The sequence below is a fragment of the Mauremys reevesii genome, linkage group 9 (assembly GCF_016161935.1).
Source record: "Mauremys reevesii isolate NIE-2019 linkage group 9, ASM1616193v1, whole genome shotgun sequence".
NCBI lineage: Eukaryota > Metazoa > Chordata > Testudines > Geoemydidae > Mauremys > Mauremys reevesii.
Window position 1 is genome coordinate 98,190,961 of NC_052631.1, and position 19,402 is coordinate 98,210,362.

The following is a 19,402-nucleotide window of genomic DNA, read 5'->3' on the forward strand; positions in this document are numbered from 1 at the left end:
GCAAAGGCTTGGTGGGAACAGCCTCAGTCCCCTGCTGAAGAAGGTGAGATCAGTGACGCACAGTACTGCCTGCTCTTGCAGGAGATTAACCCTTTTTTCCACTAGAGAGTGTGCTGCCTAGTTTTGAACAGTACCCAAATAACCTGGGAAAAGAAAAGAAAAAAAAGAAAAAAGCAAGACTCCAATAGTAGAGCTGCTGGTGCTACTGGACTGTTGTAAATGATCCACACAGCCTGTTGTGCCATCATTTCAGTGCCACTGTGGCTCCATTTAACTGTTAAGGTGCCAATCCGAGAATAGACTCCCATATTTTCAGAGCTAAACAAGAAAGGAGGTACAAGTTCAACATGCAGAAATGGTTGTGCAATTGTGTACCTGCAATTGCTTGGGTAACTCCATGCACATTTTTGCATGTGGACCTTAGTGACTCAAATAAGGTCACACTTTCCCTGAAAATGGCACCTGAAGTAGTAAGCCTCAAACTGCCAATTAGTAATTAAAACTTTATTTTCAAATAGAGCTTATTCCTGCTGAGTGTTTCTCCCCAGCTGAGCTGTCAATTACTGTTTTGAAGGAGATAGTTACAGGTATCCAGATGACCATTTGTAACTGACTTTTCCTTGATGAGCCAGATTCCCTCTGCCATTTGAACCATGAACTTGTTAATAGATAGGATGCAGGTTCTGGCTCTGCTGGTGCAAGCTCTGAAGAGAACAGAAGAAAGGACAGCTGCTCTGTTCTAAATTACTACAAAGAATGAATGGGCTTTACTTTCTCTGAGATCTGTCTCATGTGAGTTCTTTATTCACACTACAGTAGCCAGATTTTCTTTTAACTTTCCAAAGTAGAGTGGAGTAGTTCATGTGTTTTAGAATGGTGTGTTCTGAGTAGAACTTGTTGAAAATAGTTCAAACTTCTGTTTCCAGTGGAAAATGTGCTTTTTTTCTGTTGTTTTGTGAAACTTCATGTTCTCAATATTTTTATCTAAAATGTCCATTTATCATTTTTCTGTGCTCAAAATAACTTCAACAGTGATATTTTAAACAAGGGGTGTAGGGGTGGGGGAAGGAGAGGGCAGAAGAAATCTCACTGTGGCTAAACTGCCTGAAAAACTAATTCTAACATTTAAGATTTTGAAAATGGAAAAATTCAATGTGTTCTATAAACACTTTATGTAAGAATTGTAAAAAATTGTCACAAATTAAACAATATTTCAAAATGCTTTATTGATTTTTTCAATTAAATTTTCAAGCTCTTAATTGTTTACTGTAGTCCTGATTCTGCACAGACTTGCAAACACTTAAACAGATGCATAACTTTACTCACATGTATTGCTATTGACTTCAGCGGTACTATAGTGTATATATAGTATAGGATAATTACTCACATCCTTAAGAACTTGCAGGATTGCTCTCCTATATTAGGATAAAGTACTCAGATAAGATACTGATGGGTGTGATATAAATATCTAAACAGAGAGGATATTCATTTTTATTTACAAGCAACCGTTCAACACAAAAGTTCTACTTACTTTCACCATATTTAAGCACAATAATAAAGGACCTGAAACCATTTATACAGCCACAAACTTGTTTCTTCATTTAGAATGAGCAAAGCTTCTGTTTTTTAAAAAATCACACGTTCAGAGGCTTTCAATGCAGAATTAAAAGTTGTTTCAAACCTTAGCTCGGCAGTCACTAGAAGAGGCAGGAAGATGCAATCACGGATGTGGGTTAGAGCTCATAGCTGCACTAAACTTCTGCAGTGAAGGCAGAATTCTTAACGATGAATCCAGAAGAGCGAATTGTGACATGGCTTATTTCATTAGGAGTTTTAAATTCCCCCAAAAAGATGATAGGTGATCCAGAGCAGTTCCTGAAAGCTTCTCTGAAAGATGGAGTAGTACTTTGCAAATTGGTTAATCGGCTTCTTCCAGGACATGTGGAAAAGGTAACTTCTTAAGTGTATTTTGGTAGTCACTATGGCAGGAGCATCTTGCCACACTGCTGCATGTCTCTAATACTCTGAGAAACCAAAGCACAATATTTTACCAGCAGGCACTGTTTCTAATGACTTTTTAGAGAAGGGAAGCAAGGAAAGATGCCATCTGAGTTTCAGAGAGACTTCAGTATTTGTCAAAGATACTGTATTGTTAGTTGGATATAAGTAAAATATAAATTTGGATTGTAGCTTTTTAAAAATTTGTAATTTCTTAGAGAAATGTTAGCAACAAGAAACAATCACAAAAGCATACTGCTTGCATTTACAATTGGAATTGGCTGAATTATGCATGCATGGCGTAAATCCTGGCATGACTTTCATGCATGCTCTTGTATTTGAAGTAGAAATACTTATTTACTCAACCAGAGGTCAAATCTCCAAGTTTTAGATAATGTATCTATGACTTGTAAATATAATGCTTGAATTTTCAAGACAATTCCATAAAGAATGTACTAATATCTTGCTAATCGGGAAAAATAAGAAGATAGAGAAGGGACTCAACTAGGAATAAAAGTACCTTTCATCAGTGCCAGTTTGTATTTGGTCTGGCCAATACATTTGCAATGTTTTGAAGCTGCTAAACCAAATCAGTACATCGTGTTATAGTTTTACTTGGTACGTAGGCAGACAGTTCAAATCAGCAATAAGTAACTGCAAGCAGAAAAGCGGAAGGAGCTTGATGAGAGATAGGAAATGGCAACACAGAGGACAGGCTGTCAGTAAAATGATAGAAAAAACAGATTCCTCCCCATCCTATAGAACAGGAGCCTTTAAAAAAAATAACTTGAGCTAGCTGGATATATATCTGCATTTATGTATGTAGTGGTGGTTTTGGGCAGTGGGCTGATAAAGGTCAAGCATCTCACTATCACTTAGGGCAGTGTCATATGCTGACATTCAAAACAATATGCCGACCATTTAGATTTATGCATCACTTCCTCCAGTGGCTCTTCCTGGTTCAACAGCTTGCCAACCACCCCCATACCTCCCTCTAAAAAGCTTCCCTAATTCAGAATAAGATGCATATGTCAAATATCCATGCAAGCCTGCTGAGCAGAGACTATCCTGATGGTAATGCAATAATAATGTCTGGGTTTTGTTTCTTTAGTATTGTCTGGAGCCCAAAAATGAAGCAGATTGCATCAGTAACATTCAGGAGTTCTTAAAAGGCTGTGCCGCACTCAAAGTGGAGGTAAGTTATTCCACTTCTCTCCATTACACTTTTTAAAATTATTATTCTGCTAATCTGTTTCCTTTGTGAATGTTCCTAAATGAGACCACATAACAGGAAATTAAATTGATCATTATTGATGATCTCTTGTTTTAGTAAAATACATGAGAGTCTGGATTCCTTAATATTCGGGACAGGGATTCAGAGAGATGTTGCAAATGTAATAGTTTCTCAGAGCTGAACAGACTACCTTTCAAGTCTTTGAGATGAAACTAAATGTTGAAATAGAAACATATACTAAAAATATCATTCTTTCTAGAGAGAGCTGAGCAGTTTGATCCTGTTGAAGATTTTTTGGTACTAAAGAAAAGTTCATGCAATCCTCAGCCCTGCTTGAATTGGCTTTATGTTGTAGTAATATTAAGACTACTTTACATTTATCCAAGGTCTTTCCTCACAATTGTGTTAATTGTGATAGAATAAATGGTTCCAGGGAGTCAAAGGTATTAACATGACCCTGTCTCTGTACAACACTAAATGGTTAAATAAGACTTCAGGTTTTGAGTACAGAGACCTTGGCCTAATTAATTCCAGGGCAAACATACTAGAAAATTCATGCCAAAGTTAGACATTTATTGATCAGGATACACAGGAGGAAACGAAGAATCAGAAGAAGGCATTTTGGAATTCAAATTGCCTGGTTAACCGAACAAAATCAAAAACTATCTAAAGCCCTTTTTCACGTAGAGCATATGTTAGTCTTATTTTGTCAGGCAGCCCTTCTTAGTGTGGAAGAAAGTGTTATAAACTTTCACCTACTTTCCAACAGCTAAACTTACAATTGGGGTAGGCCTGATAGACCCCAGTTATTACAACAGGATCCTAAAATGCTGTACAAATATTGGGCCTGATTCTGCAAAACATGCTTGTATAGATGTAGCCTTTATTCACACAAAAAAAGTCAATGAAATCAAAGAGATTATTTACGTAAATATTATCTGTTTAAATGAGATGGGGTTGCGGAATGGGCCTTTTATATGGTCCCAATGAGTGCAAGCTGATTCCTGTGCCCAAGCCTAACCCCAGTGTGAGTGGAAGGGTGTGCCCACACACAACAGGTTGTGGGATCAGGGCCTAAATGACTGTGCTGATTCTTAAAAATAGAAGTTCAGCTAATTTTGCTGTGTTCTTTCAGATTGGTCATGTGGCATCCCTTGAGTTGATTTAAAACAGCATTTAAAAAAAAAGCCTCTTATTTCACACAGTTACAATGACATCTTACTATGGAAGTTTATTTGAAAATTTGGCATTAACTTCCTTAGAGTGCTAATGATGAGTCTGAGGAAAAAATACTGTTTTCGAGGGAAATAAGTAGAGCTGGTTGGGAATTTTTTGACAAAACGTTTTTTGTCAGAAAATGCTGATTTGCAGAAACATGTCAGTTTAGACCAAACTTTCTTCTGAAAGGCTTTTCGGGTCCAGGATGGAATTTCTGGTCAAAATGAGGGAGAACGAGAGACCCACACCAGAATATCCAAGTACACTCACCTGGGATGTGGAAGAATTACTCTGCCTGATTTGGAGTAGGGACTTGAACCAGGATTGCCTACATCCCAGATAAGTGCCCAAAGCACTGGACTGGTGGCTAGTCTGTATATTAATTGAAGCACATGGCATTAATAAAAAGCCATTATTTAAACAAACAATTCCTTGGTTTTCACGTAATTATCAGAAATACCAGAAATAGTCATACTGTAAAAACATCTCTGAAAACAGGAATTTTGCTTTTCCTTAACTTTAGCACAAAGGGGCCAGATACTGCAAAGCCTTACTCACTCAGGTACCGCCACTGAATTTTACTTATGGAAAGTATCATTTCTGAGGCCAATAGGAGAACTGGCACTTACTTCAAAATTTGAACAATGTAAACTAGCACTATAGTTAGTCAAAAATGGGAGTTTAGCAAAAAAAATCATGTCCCCCTTTTTTTCCAATTTCAATATTATGTCTAAATTGGAAGAATTTCAGCCAGCTGTATTCAGTGGGAAGAGATGGGGAGGGAGATGAAATGAATGAACTTGGTGAGATGTAGGGAGGGTTTGCTCTCCCCAGGGAAAGCTCAGACCCACTCAGGCATGAGGGAAACAGCAAGCCTAGGATAGAAAATACAGAGAAGAGAGAAAGTCAGGTGAGACAATGGGAAAACCTGAGCTACCTGACTGAAAGGTAGGCTAACTGAAGAGAATTAAAAACTGGAAGGAAGGAAGGAAGGTAAGAAAAAAAAGAAGACAGGGTGTTGTATGCCATCTGGTATTACATAATCTACAATAAACTCCCTCCCACCTCAACATACCCAAGGCTTGTTCTGAAAGGACCATTTCTAGGGAGCGAGAAGGTATTGGCACATTCCTTATTTTCTCTGTTGGGACTGCTGGGTGTTAATTACACTGGTGGTCTCTTGTGGAGTAACACCTGAACCTGACCTCCATGAACCAGACTCAGAGCACCAACAGATCATTGGAGATCCTCCACAGAGCACTGGAGAGCCGTCAGGTGGTCATGACTTACAGTCACTATTGACTTTATCTGAGTTAAAAAGTGTAAATGCTTTCCCCACCCACCATGATTCAGATGTGAGGCAGGGCTGTGTAAGAACCACTTACAGTGCGACCAAAAGATTTGTGATGAAATTGGGTGCAATTTGAGGTGCAGTAGAAAGGACAATTTTTTAGGATGCCGTGGGATACAAAGCAAGAAGAAAGCTCCTGCACAGTCTCACCAGATACTATATACTCACATGCTCAAGGACACACTTAAAAGTCCAAGCTAGACCAACTGATAAAAAGCATCTTATCCCTTTTCCCATCTCCATTCCCTCCAAACCCATCTCCTGAAATACTGTTCCTTTTGAGGTCATCAGCTTCTGCACTTTCTTTCTACCTCATGTCATAACATTTTGTTGGTGACTTCACATCAGTTTCCACAGTAATAGTGACACCACAAGCAAATCAAGGATAGGTTTATTCAGGTGGAGAATCAACAGCAATATCTGTTTTTGGTACCAACCATTACCATATTCTTTGAGTTCCTCACAAGCTTTAATGTATTTATCCTCACACCAGCCCTGTGTGAGAGGGCAATGCTATTATCCTCATTGTACGGACAGGGAACTGAGGCCTAGAGAGATTGAGTGACTTGCCCAAGGTCATGCAGGACATCTGTCATGGAGCAAGGAATTGAATTTGGGTCTCCTGAATCCCAAATTTGCACCCTAGCCACTGGGCCATCCTTCCTCTCCAGTAGATTATTAAATTTTACCTTCACATGCTTATATGCAACTCCTAGCATGCACAGATATGTGAGGGCTGAATTTGACTGGATGTTTGTTTATTTTAACAAGAAGGAGAACTTTATTTAGCGAGGTAAAATGGTTATTGGTGTGAGAAAATAGTTCCTGCAAATGGCTGGATTTCTGAACCAAGCCAAGTACCTGCAAAATTAATCAAATGTTTGGATTAAATCATATAGTCAATATTTGGATAGTAGAGTATGGAACATTAATGCTGCAGTTCTGAGCAGTTGGAAATCTGGACTGCAGGTTCTAAGACCCTGATCCTGTAAACACTTTTGCATGTGCTTAACTTTAAGCTTATGAGTTAGTCTCATTGACTTCAGTGAGACTACAAATCGGCTTAAAGTAAAACATGTACAGAAGTGTGTAGCAGGATTGGGGCTAAAATTTTGATTTTTTATATTAGATCTCAGTCCAATACTTCCATGAGCCAAGAGGATGATTTAGTTGGTGTTGGTCCTGCTTTGAGCAGGGGGTTGGACTAGATGACCTCCTGAGGTCTCTTCCACCCCTAAGATTCTATGATTCTATTCTTTCCTTTCCAAAATGCAGCCAAATACTTTGCTGAAGTGTACTGGGAATTTCACACTTCATGGAAGCAGGGTTGTAATTGAACATAAGAACATAAGAAAGGCCGTACCGGGTCAGACCAAAGGTCCATCTAGCCCAGTATCTGTCTACCGACAGTGGCCAATGCCAGGTGCCCCTGAGGGAGTGAACCTAACAGGCAATGATCAAGTGATCTCTCTCCTGCCATCCATCTCCATCCTCTGACGAACAGAGGCTAGGGACACCATTCTTACCCATCCTGGCTAATAGCCATTTATGGACTTAGCCACCATGAATTTATCCAGTCCCCTTTTAAACATTGTTATAGTCCTAGCCTTCACATATGGAAACCCAGAGCCAGGAGGCTTTGAGTTTGCTATCTTGTGGCAACTACATTTTATTTTTTAAAATGTCACTTCCTTGATTAAACTGTGACTCTTTCACAAGGCCCTGCATAGCAATTTGTCTCTATTTTTAAAAAGTTTAGAAAAGGGGACGCTTTCATTTTAAGTCTGTTGTCTCTTTGCCTTTGTTCTCTTGATATTGGGCTTTTATTGGATTTTTTTTTCTGCCTTTATCCCACCTGGATATCAGATCCATATTGGTTTCTATCACCTTCTCTTGATATTTCTGACAGTTCTGTTGGTCATTACTACTACTAATTTCCCATCTTAAGGTATTGCGATAGTGGGAGCACCAGCATGTGCTGTTGCATATAGTCTGACAAGTTCTTTTTCCTACCGCAGGAGCACTGTTGGCTGGCTATGGGGAAAAGCTGCAGTGTTAGTTTGGTGGGTTTCTATTTGAGGGAGCTGTGGCAATTAGTAGGAGAGCTGGTTCTCCTGCGGTAGAGAACCGTGCGCTGGCGTTTGGGTGGAGAATCCCGAAAGCAAGGATTCTCTGGTTGATTTTGTGACCACCTTTGTTCCAGGACTGATGCAAATCGTGTAAATAAAACAAGTTGCACTAAGAAAATACCTTGACTTCAGGCCCTGGCATATGCTACTATTGGGCAGAGGGATGACAATATTTTAGAGGTAGTGATTAAAATAGATGGAAACAGGATGGGTGAGCTCCTGCACAAGCCAGAGCGCTTCCCCGTTCCCCAGCCAGGGCAAAGCGAGGGAGCGCTTTTTCCTTTGGCAGAGGGGAAACTGAGTTTCTCCCTTATTTAACCTGTTCCCAGGGCTGCCTTCCGCGCGGGGCTGGTACGAAGCTGCTAGCCGATGCACCGAGCGTTTGGTGAGGCTGCAAGCTGGATACACTCGCTTTGGCGAGAGATGCACTGGGCACTAGGCATCTCCGGGTGCTGAGTGTGGGGTGCAGTGCCGGGGAGCAGCTCTGTGCGCCGGGAACCGCCGGTGGCGCGCCAAGGAAGGGGGCAGCCGCAGCTCGTCCTGGGCTGGGGCGCCCTGGCCGTGCGCTCCCCGGACCCGGGCGCAGCGTGCGCGCTGGGGGGAGGCGCTCCCTGTCACTTCCCCTTCCTAGCGCCGCGATCCGGCTCCGGGTCAGAGCCAGCAGCCGCCTTCCGCACCCAGCAGCGCCGCCTCCGCCGCGGACAGACCCGGGGGCCGCTGTCATGCCCCGGGGGTGGCCGCCACGCCCCCCTGCGCCGCGTGGAGACTGAGTGCCCGCTGCTCCTGCCGTGAGTGCCCGCCGCCCCCGCGCCGCTCCCTGCCCTGGGTGCCCCGTGGCAGCCCCTTCGTGCCCTGCGCTGCCTGCACGGCCCCCGTGCTGAGTGCCCGGTGCCCCCTGCCCTGCTGCCCTGTTCCCCCCGCGCCGGGCTGCCCCCTCTTCCCCTGCCCCGCAGCTGGGGTCTGGTGCCCGCACTGCTCGCGGTAGGGCGCGTGGGAAGTGTCCCGTCCCCACCGCAGCCTCCTCTCTGCAGCCCGGAGCACGTTGATTCAGTGACAGCCTCTACCACCAAGTCCCTTGCTCGCCGCCTGGCATTGCAGACCCTTCTCTGACCTCCCGTGGCAGCCGGTAAAGCGACCCGCCCCTTGTGCCCGGCTTCCCACCGTGTGCTTAGTGCACGCAGAACTAGGGCGGTCCGTGCCCCGTACTGCCCGAAGCCGCTGTCTACATATTTTAATGTTCGGTGCTATTTACGTTTGGAGAGAGGATGCAACCAAGGCTGGTGGGGAGCAGAAACAATTGTTCCGGGGCCCTGAGCTCAGCTCTGGGTGATGGGTACTGGGTGAAATAGGAGGGGGTGGGGCCCAAGCAAACAAGAAATACCAGGGTCCCAAATGTCTCTGGACCGGCACAAGTTGCATAAGTGACATTTATGGTGGTCAAGTTGGAAAACGGATTTGCTCTTTGTGAGCAGAAGGCGCCATGCACAGAAGTGGTACAGTGCACAAGGACTGGCCGGTACCTAGGGTGTTAGGAAAGGAGGAGGTGTGACCAAGGTAGTGCTGCTAAGATTGTGGGACCAACTCTTTTGTGCTGTGCAGAATCTTCCTGGAGGAAATTCTCTCCATTAGAGCAAGGACTGGATAGTGCTGATAAAAACATTCCCCACTGTTCTGGAAAATCTCAGTTTTGCTGGTTTTCACAGATACATTGTGCAGATATAATATTTTCACAGATATAGAAGTTTGGACTTGTTCCTGCTCTCACTGAAATCCATGGCAAAACTCTCATTGACTTCAGTGGAAGCAGGATTAGGGTCCTAATTGCCAAAAAGGACTGACTGCGTAGTAGTTAGAGCAGCAGGTGGGACTACAGCTGTTGTTTTAGTTCACAAATCTTTGTTCTGTTTTGGTCACATGGGTCTATATCCTTGCTGTCTGTTTCACTTTGGGTTTTGGGCTTGTGCTAATGGTCTGAGTTTTGCTAGTTTCATGTTAGAACTATGCAAATCTGCCTTCTTTCATCCAAAGCCCTAATTCATTTCTAGTTTGCTAAAAGGGTCTTAACCCTTGGTGAACCTCATTCACGTACTGAGTTTATAATAAATCCAGATACTCCAAAACTTTCACACACATCCCTAGGTTTTGTTCTCAGTTAGTGACTTGCTAAATATGTTAGGGCCTGATTTTCAGAGGTGCTGAGCAGCGACAGCTCTCATATAATATGAGTGGACTGTCTCTCCCTTCTGCAGACCGTAAGAAATTAAAAATTGCCAGGCTGGGTCAGACAATGGTCCATCTAGCGCAGTATCCTGTCACCTGACAATGCCCAGTGCCAGATGCTTCAGAGGGAATGAACAGAACAAGGCAGTTTATCAAGGGATCCATCCCCTATCATCCAGTCCCAGCTTCTGGCAGTCAGAGGTTTAGGGACACCCAGAGCATGGGATTGTGTCCCTGACCATGTTGGCTAATAGGCTCATCAATGGCAATCCTCCATGAATTTATCTAATTCTTTTCTGAACACACTTATATATTGGCCTTCACAACATCCCTTGGCAACATGTTCCACAGGCTGGCTGTGTGCTGTGTGAAGTACTCCCTTCCGTTTGTTTTAAATCTGGTGCCTATAAATTTCAGTGGGAGACCCCTGGTTCTTGGGTATGTGAAGAGGTAAATAACACTTCCTTATACATTGTCTCCACACCATTCATGATTTTGTAGACTCTATTATAACCCCCCCTAGTCATCTCTTCTCTCCTCTCAGCTGAACAGTCCTAGTCTTTTTAATCTCTCCTCAGACGGAAGCTATTCCATCCCTTAATTATTTTTGTTCCCCTTTTCTGTATATCCTTTCCAATTCTAACATATCTTTTTTAGGTGGAGCGACCAGACCTGTACACTATATTCAAGGTGTGGGTGTACCATGGTTTTATATAGTGGCATTATGATATTTACTATCTTATTACCTATTCCTTTCCTAATGGTTCCTAACATTCTGTTAGGTTTTTTGACTGGATATTTTCAGAGAACTGTCCACAATGACTCAAAGATCTCTTTCTTGAGTGGTAACAGCTAATTTAGACCATATCATTTTGATTGCATAGTTAATTAATAAAAATTAATTAATAATTTAAGGGAGATATACCTATCTTCTAGAACTGGAAGGGTCATTGAGTCCAGCCCCCTGCCTTCACTAGCCAGACCAAGTACTGATTTTGCCCCAGATCCCTCAAGGATTGAACTCATAACCCTGGGTTTAGCAGGCCAATGCTCGAACCACTGAGCTATCCCTCCCCCATAGTTGGACTTATGTTTTCCAATGTGCATTACTTTGCATTTATCATCTGAATTTCATCTGCCATTTTGTTGCCCAGTCACCTAGTTTTGTGAGTACCCTTTGTAACTCTTCACAGTCTGCTTTGAAATAAACTATCTTGAGTAATTTTGTATCATTTGCAAACTTTGTCACCTCACTGTTCACCCCTTTTCCCAGATCATTTATGAATATGTTGAACAGCACTGGTCCCAGTATAGATCCTTGGGGAAGTCTGCTATTTACCTCTCTCCATTCTGAAAACTGGCCATTTATTCCCACCTTTGTTTTCTGTCTTTTAAACGTTATTGATCCATTAATTGGACCTTTCCTTATCCCATGACTGTCTACTTTGCTTAAGAGCCTCTGGTGAGGCTTTCTCAAAATTCAAGTACACTATATCCACTGAATCACCCTTGTCCACATGTTTGTTGACCTCCTTAAAAATTGGTGAGGCATGGGTTCCCTTTACAAGAACCGTGTTGTCTCTTCCCCAACATATCATGTTAATCTGTATGTCTGATCATTCTGTTGTTTACTATAGTTTCAACCAATTTGCCTGGTACTGAAGTTAGGCTTATTGGCCTGCAATTGTCAGGATAGCCCTCGGAGCCTTTTCACAAAAATCAGCATTTCATTAGCTCTCTGCCATTCATCTGATATAGAGGCTGATTTAAATGATAGGTTACATACCACAGTTAATAGTTCTACAATTTCATACTTGAATTCCTTCAGAACTCTGGGGTGAATCCCATCTGGTCTTGGTGACTTATTACTGTTTAATTTATTTGTTTGTTCCAAAACCTCTTCCACTGACACCTAATCTGAGACAGTTCCTCAGATTTGTCACCTAAGGAGAATGGCTCATGTGGGAATCTCCCTCACATCCTCTGCAGTGAAGACTGATGCAAAGAATTCATTTAGCTTCTCTACAATGGCCTTGTCTTCTTTGATTGGTCCTTTAGCACCTGGCTCCACAGGAAAGGATTGCTGCTCTTCTAATCTCCCTCCAATCTCCCACCTCTATCCACTTCCTCTCTGCCCCTTACAGCTGAGGACTGGGAAAGCTGTAGTTGATTTTATCCTAATATGATGTCACCAGTGCGGCCACATGTTTCCACAGGAGGAAGCCAGGATCTGTTATTTCTAATGTAGGAAAAACACCATGACTCCGTTTGGGTAAATTGGCGTAGGTCCGTTGACTTCAGTGAAGCTACACTGATTTACACCAGCTGAGGAGCTGGCCTCTTGTCTTTTACTATCATAAAGTATCAGTGGAAAGTGCCACACACACTTCTCCTTTTGGATTTGCAGCTCATCTTTAATTAAGAGAACAAAATTAGGGACAGGAGAAACAGAAGGAAAAGTGTTTATATCTTACAAGTAAGGGCTTGTCTACACGGAAAGTTATTCTGGAATAAGCTATGGAGTGAATTTCAAGTGCAGTAGTTATTTCAGAATAATTCCCTACGTGGACACAGTTATTTCAGAGCGCTATTCTGGTCAATTTCCCCCATGTAGATAAACCTAAAAGTTGTTTTCTTTCCTTCCATCACCATCTCTTTTGCACATGTGCGTGCGCACACACACAGAGGATAAGTCTAATGAAGATGAGCGCACCCATTCATTCTGGGTCTGGAGAGATCACGGCTTTCTTGAAGAATTGTTCTCAATCACTCCTTTAAAAAAAAATACTGATGCCACCATTGCAAGTCTGGACTTGTTTTCCTTGACTGCTGAAGTGGAAAGAAAAGGACATGACCCAGAAAATGACACAGCAGAGAAAACATAAGCAAACATTGCAATCCCAGTGTTTCCTTTCATCTTTGGCTTGGCAGAATGAAGCCGTGTTAATGTGACATAACATACACTAGTCACTGCCCATGGGGTCACTGTACTCATGAGCTTTTTTAGCCTGTCTTTTGAGGGAGGAACTAATGTTACTATTTAAAGCTGAAACCCTTGCTCAAGTGGCACCTACTGCAGGAAAACTACTTCAGACACCAGTGGATCGTGTATGGCCCACTCCTGTGGGAGTCTGACAAACAAACCCAATAATAGATTCAGCACACGCATTAGAAGATCTGCTTAGAGTATCCCCAATATATATGTGGAAACTTCCTTCAATCTTAGAGTTATAGAAGCATCAAAGGGATAAGTCTGGGTAGTTTGGAGTAGTGTCGTTTGAAAAGAGAGCTAAGTTTAACACACTCTTTCATACAACTCTAAATGGGGAGGCTTCTGCTTCCACTTATTAGAGTTTTATCAGGGGTGGTTTTAATACCTCTTCTTGCAGATGACATTCTCCTAGAATGCCTGACTGCAAGGATCCAAGTGGTTATATAGATTTTTAAAACCGAGAACTGCATGTTATTGTCTTCCTCACCTATTGTGTAATGCCTACTGCTCAGCTGCTCTGCGATGTGTGTGGCACATACGTCTAGAGAGAGAGAATATAGAAACTTGGATTCGGAGGAGGGAAAAGGCACTTTTTACTTCTGACTTTATTAGGAATTTGGTAAACGTGCATGAGGAACTCTATGTAGGAAATGAAAAAGGGCCCTATTAAAGAGTAACCCCTCTTTCTGTGAGTTTTTTAAGATAATGAATGATCTTGTGCTTGTTTTCACTAAGTACTTTTTAGTGCACCGGGAGAATCTGTCAGTGGATAGTGTCTGACTGGACAGTGGTTAAGGCCTTCCGTGCTCATTGGCTTTGCAGAACTATAGCTCTAGCTCCAGTACAAAGTATACCTCCGAATGAGCAGGTGGTGTCCCCACACAAGGCTTCTTGTACCTCTTCAACCCCACTCAAGTGGTTTGAAAGGATTTTCACAGACCCTCTGCACTAAGGTGAATTTCTCCCATATCAAAGAGTGAGACTGACGCTAGAGTGCTTTGAAAACCCCAAAAGCATCTCATCTGTTATGCTGGATCAATGTGTAACAGTGAATGCCACTTACAATGCAGAATTTTATCTCCATGGTGATGATGGTTTCTAATAGGCCAGGTCCAGAAGATCCACTGAACCCAACAGGTTACTGGCATGAAAATAAAACCCTTCCCATTGATATATATTTTTTCCAGCTGCTAACTGGAGCAATGAATCCTTTTGAATGGAATGTCTTGTATACTGGATAGTGAGTGCCGGCTGCCTGGGATAACTGTCAAGGTGTACTGCATGCCAGGTTGTAAGTGCAGAACATCCTGGTTTGGGCCCCTTCGCTGTTAAAGTATTTACACTCTCAGTCCCATTAGCTTAGATAACTAAAATGGCAGTGAAATCATTCCTTTCCTCCAAGCAAGTGACAAAACTCTGAATGACTTCAAGAGGAGCAAGATCTGACCCTCATTTGCAAACGTCACACAGTTGTTCCTTTCGTGTCCATAGCATCCTGCTCTGAATGGGTACATGCACCTTTTTCCAACATCGGTTGCCAGTTTAACCCCACTAAGCTAAAAGGAAGCTGAACAAATCAACTCCAAAACCTCTTCCTATATTTGAAATGCCACAAAGATGCTTAGGGGTTTTTGACCATTTAATAATCACTGTCGTTGCTTACCAGAGTGAGCCAGTAAGACTGGGATTATAAAATGTTTTGTGTTAAACTGACATAGTTCCTTTTTTACAGCTCTTTGATGCACGCGATCTGTATGCCGGAGAAAATTTCTCCAAGGTGCTGAGTACCTTAGCAGCTGTAAACAAAGCTACTGAAGGTATGAAAACTCTTATCTTTTTTTTAAAAAAAAAAAATACTACCTCTAAATATGATCTGCTATTTTTAGTAACTCATGATTTCTAATTATTTTCAAAGGTTTGGCAGACAGAACTGCCCACCTGGAGCGTGTGGTACAGTGGGATTAACATTTGCATGTCTAGTGATTTAGTACTGAAATGTGCTTCCTGAGAGATGTATTTTGAAGCTTAGAATCTTGTTTACACTATGGCCCTTTACATGGTTCTGGCTGTATAGATGGACCTTCAAGTGCATCAGCATAAATGGGCCTTAATATAAATGAGACTCTAGCCCCAACAAATGCAAGCATCGAATTTTAAATGGTACATTTTAAAGGTTGAACAAAAAAGTAGACCCATCTGCATTGGACATTTGTCAAATGTCTAAACACACAGAATTCCCAGACACTCAGTCCAATGTGTCAATGACCTTTGCTTTCCTTTGTGTAGGTCTGTGAAGTGTGTGTCCCTGATCAGGAATCAGATGCCCACTATGTGCACTGTGCCACTGACAGTACTGTCTGCTCTGGTCAGTGCAGGAGCAGGTCATCCAGGCAAAGCAAATCTGGTTGGTCCCTTCTCCATATTTAGCTGTTCTCTCACATTTTCCTCATTCTTATTTTCTGTCAAATCAGATATAAAGTGAGAAGGTTCAAAAGCAAACCACTAAACACCATGAGTGGGGAAACAGTCTTACTTTATTAGGTAGAACTCCCTGCACTCCGTACCGACCGTAGGAAAGAATTACATTCCTGGCACAGTCTATTCTGGAGAGTGGCGGGGATGGGGGGGTGAGAGGAGCAGGATGCCTTAATGGGTAGGTTTGGCAAGAGATCTGCATTTCACAGATCTGAAAAGAGGTTGGAGGCGGGAAGGTAGTTATGGCCCTAATCTTGCAACTGGATGTACACAGGCAGACCTCTGTGCCCAGTGATGGGATCAGGGCCCAGAGAATTCTGCAAGGTTACAAATGACATACTTTAAAGCCTCTCATATTTCCTGATTATGTTGCAAATTGCATCTCAGGTTATTCATGCAGAAAGAATTTTAAAATCCAGTTTGCATTTCTCTCAGGGTGGGAAGGGACAATATGCCCACTCTTGCCTAGTTAGTTGTGCTGTCAAGTCCTCTTGCACTAGTGCAATGCTGCAGGGGAACACTGACATACAAGGAAGAAACCTTCTCATTGGAATTAAAATGCTATAGAAACATTTTTGCTGAGCTGAGGTTTTATAAAACCACATTTATACAAAACCTAATTTTTGGGCCTGAGTTGACCTGACAATGCCCCTTTAAAAGAAGTCTCCCTTTCCTGAATGCTGCTCCTCTTAGATAAGAAAATACAAGTTCTTACCTCCAGGTCTCCAGCTGATCCACTGCTTCAGCTGGTTAGTCAGCTGTCTGAGAAGCTCACGATCAGCAATTCATCCTCAGTGCATCTTCTTAGTGGGCCTATTAAATGAGAAGATCTCATGGGGCCAATTCAGAAGATCCTTGTGGGCCAATGGGATGCTAGTACAAAATGCAGGTCAGTTGGAAGGTATGCAAGGCAAATTTGCATGAAAACAGGATCTTTTGTTTTCAGTTTTCATCTGCTCTGGTGTTTTTACCCACCTGAACTCAGAATCCTCTCTGATATTGACTGGTTGGCTTTTGAAATTATGATGACCATCACAAATGAAGATTTATTTCAGCTAAGGGATGAACTTCAGGAACAGATAAACATTTACAAAACAAAGATCCTGTTTTCAGTCAGTTGAAACCATCTCCTGTACCCATTAATTCCTTAGTGCCTTTGGATGTATACAACATACATCAAGCAAAATAGTTCCCATATGGCCTCAGCATATGTCCTACATCTCAGAACTGGAAAGGAAGAAAGTCTGATATGGTAGCAGAAATGTTACCAAACATAATGTAACTGGGAAAAGTTCTGTAGTGTCAGCAAACTTCATAACAAGTGATGTAATTATAGAGCTAGTGATATATGCTATACTCTGGATTGTTGCATTAGCTATCATCATTATTATTATTTATTATGAAAATGTAAATAACAGGACTATTTGCCAGCAAACTAGATGTTTTAGGAAAGAAGGTTTCTGCCTAATACATTTGGGCGATCGTTCAAGACTATTATAATCTCTGTCTGCTGTATATGTCTCAGGTATTTCCAGAGCACCAATCCTTACAGTGTTTATGGTCTAATAACAATAGTTTTACATCGATATAGCACCTTTCTGTCCGAAACTATTTACAAGCTATTTACATATAGAGCATCTGAAATGCATCCACCCGGGGCGGGGGGGGAGGGAGGAAGAGGGCACCAACTATCTGGAATGCAGTAGGCTGCATAACAGTGAAAATCTATTTTGTCTTGTGAATGTTAGTGCTTTTGCTTTCATGAGCACTGCTTGCTGGGGGTAAGCTGTCTCACTTTCCCTACACATCTGTGCTCGTGCAACTGAAGTGCCAAAGCACAATTGCTGCATTCACCCATTTCAGAAGCTAGTCGCCCCACGAGCCTGCATGAACATGGTAACAGAAGACTTTGTTCGTACAGTCGTTGTAAAAGTTGGAGCATCGCTCTGCTGTGTAATAGTCACTGTTGTTACTTTACCAAAAGGGCCGGTGAAACTGGAATCAGAGGAAGTTTCATGAGAAACATCAGTTTGAACACGTGCTTTTTCTGTTAAAAGTTAGCATAGCTTGATGCCTGTGACATAATTCATTGCTCAGAGGGAAAAAACCTTTGGGAAAAGGAGAGAGGTAAAAAGCTATAGTTCTAAAATGTCAAAGCACTGGCTTGGCCCAGTTCCCAGGAAACAGGAGACCTTGTCCCAGAAACCACCGCCACAGATGGCACAGATTGGCTCCCAGGTGTGTGGTCTCACCAGAGAGGCCCAGGACTGAGTGGAGCACTGGGGTGAAACGCCTCCGCATCCTGGGGTCCCTCCAGTTGGGAGCTGAGTCATCTTAATGGGACAGTGCAGGGAAGCTTGCCCTGATGCTGCCTGGCTGTCCTGTGGCAGGAACAGAGGTTCCTCTTAGTGGCTGCTCTGAGCACATACTTCCCCACACACTCCATTTCCTCATGTAAAGGACTTTGTGCTCGCCCTCAATGCATTTGCACACCCAGACCAGTGTATATTTGTGAAGCCCATATGCGTGGTGACTTCATGGATACAGTCGTGCAAGGTAACTCTGGTTTTCCATAATAGTGTGTAAAGGTAGAATGCAGGAGCTCTCTGCATTGCATATCAAGTGTTAGGCTTTCATTTTAGGGAAAAAAATCAGGCTATAATAATATGATCTATCAGGCTGTGATGATATGCCTAAAATAGTATCATCCAACTCTGAACAGAAAACTCAGCTAGTTTAACCATATTTTGACAACATATGGCGAGCTACATGCAGCACCATTCCATTTTGGAGCAGGCGTAAAGTAGGATGTCAATTTGATGTACCATAAATGATAGGTTTTGCTGCCAAACTGTCAGAGTCAGTTTTACATTTGTCCCTGGATATTTACGTACGTACAGAACTAGTAATACAAGGAGGTAAAACTTTAAAATCTACAGTAACCAGATAAAATTCTTGATACTGTTGTTCATGGCTTGGATAGGTTGAGGAATAGAGACTTGTGGTTTATGTACTCTGTCTTTTCAAAACAAATCATGGGGAAAAACATCTAAAATTGGCCACATGCCAGTCCTGCCAGCTTGCCCATCCTCAGAACACTGAAAACAGCTGAAACGAGTCTGATCAAATGTCAGTACATTTTAGAGAAAAACACCCTGTCTTTGCAAAGTGGGTTTTCATCCTGTTAGTTATTGCTACCAACAGTACAATTCAAGGAGCTAAGAATTAGATTTCACTTTGTGTGCATCAGGCAATGCGATTACATGGGGGTGAGGAAAAGAATTCAGTCAAGAAGGAGTGGTAGAATTATTCATGAACATTGCCACAGATAAGGTGGCACGCAGTGTAACTGCTGTTCATCGCCATGAGAGAGCTCTCCCACCAACAAAAAACTTCCACTCCCAATGAGCGCCGGTAGCTTTGTCAGCAGGAGAGCGTTCCTGCCGACAAAGCGCTGTTCACACCAGCACTTTTTGTCAGCCAAAAGTTTATCTTTCGAGTGTGTGGTTTTTTAACGCCTCTGAACGACAAAAGTTTTGTCATTCAGTTGCCAGTGTAGACATAGCCTTAAATGATCTGGAAAAAGGAGTAAACAGTGAGGTCGCAATATTTGCAGATGATACAAAACTACTCAAGATAGTTCAGTCCCAGGCAGATTGCAAAGAGCTACAAAACTGGGTGACTGGGCAACAAAATGGCAGATGTTACCACTCAAGAAAGAGATCTTGGAGTCGTGGATAGTTCTCTAAAAACATCCACTCCATGTGCAGCGGCAGTCAAAAAGG

The 19,402-nt window shown here is 42.4% G+C and overlaps 1 protein-coding gene across 5 annotated transcripts in view; it reads left to right on the forward strand.

The window, feature by feature from the left end:
- Positions 1–1,785: 1,785 nt before the first annotated feature.
- The window catches only part of ARHGEF6 (Rac/Cdc42 guanine nucleotide exchange factor 6), a 56,867-nt gene continuing 39,250 nt past the window's right edge, over positions 1,786–19,402 (forward strand). For 3 of the 5 annotated variants that reach the window (XM_039488148.1, XM_039488149.1, XM_039488150.1), the window contains exons 1-3: positions 1,786–1,950; positions 3,110–3,193; positions 14,875–14,959. In XM_039488148.1, the coding sequence (XP_039344082.1) occupies positions 1,786–1,950; positions 3,110–3,193; positions 14,875–14,959 (334 nt within the window). Of the gene's footprint in view, positions 1,951–3,109; positions 3,194–8,589; positions 8,719–14,874; positions 14,960–15,463; positions 15,547–19,402 lie in introns of those variants that run through there. The other 2 variants (XM_039488151.1, XM_039488152.1) reach the window with 2 other exon arrangements.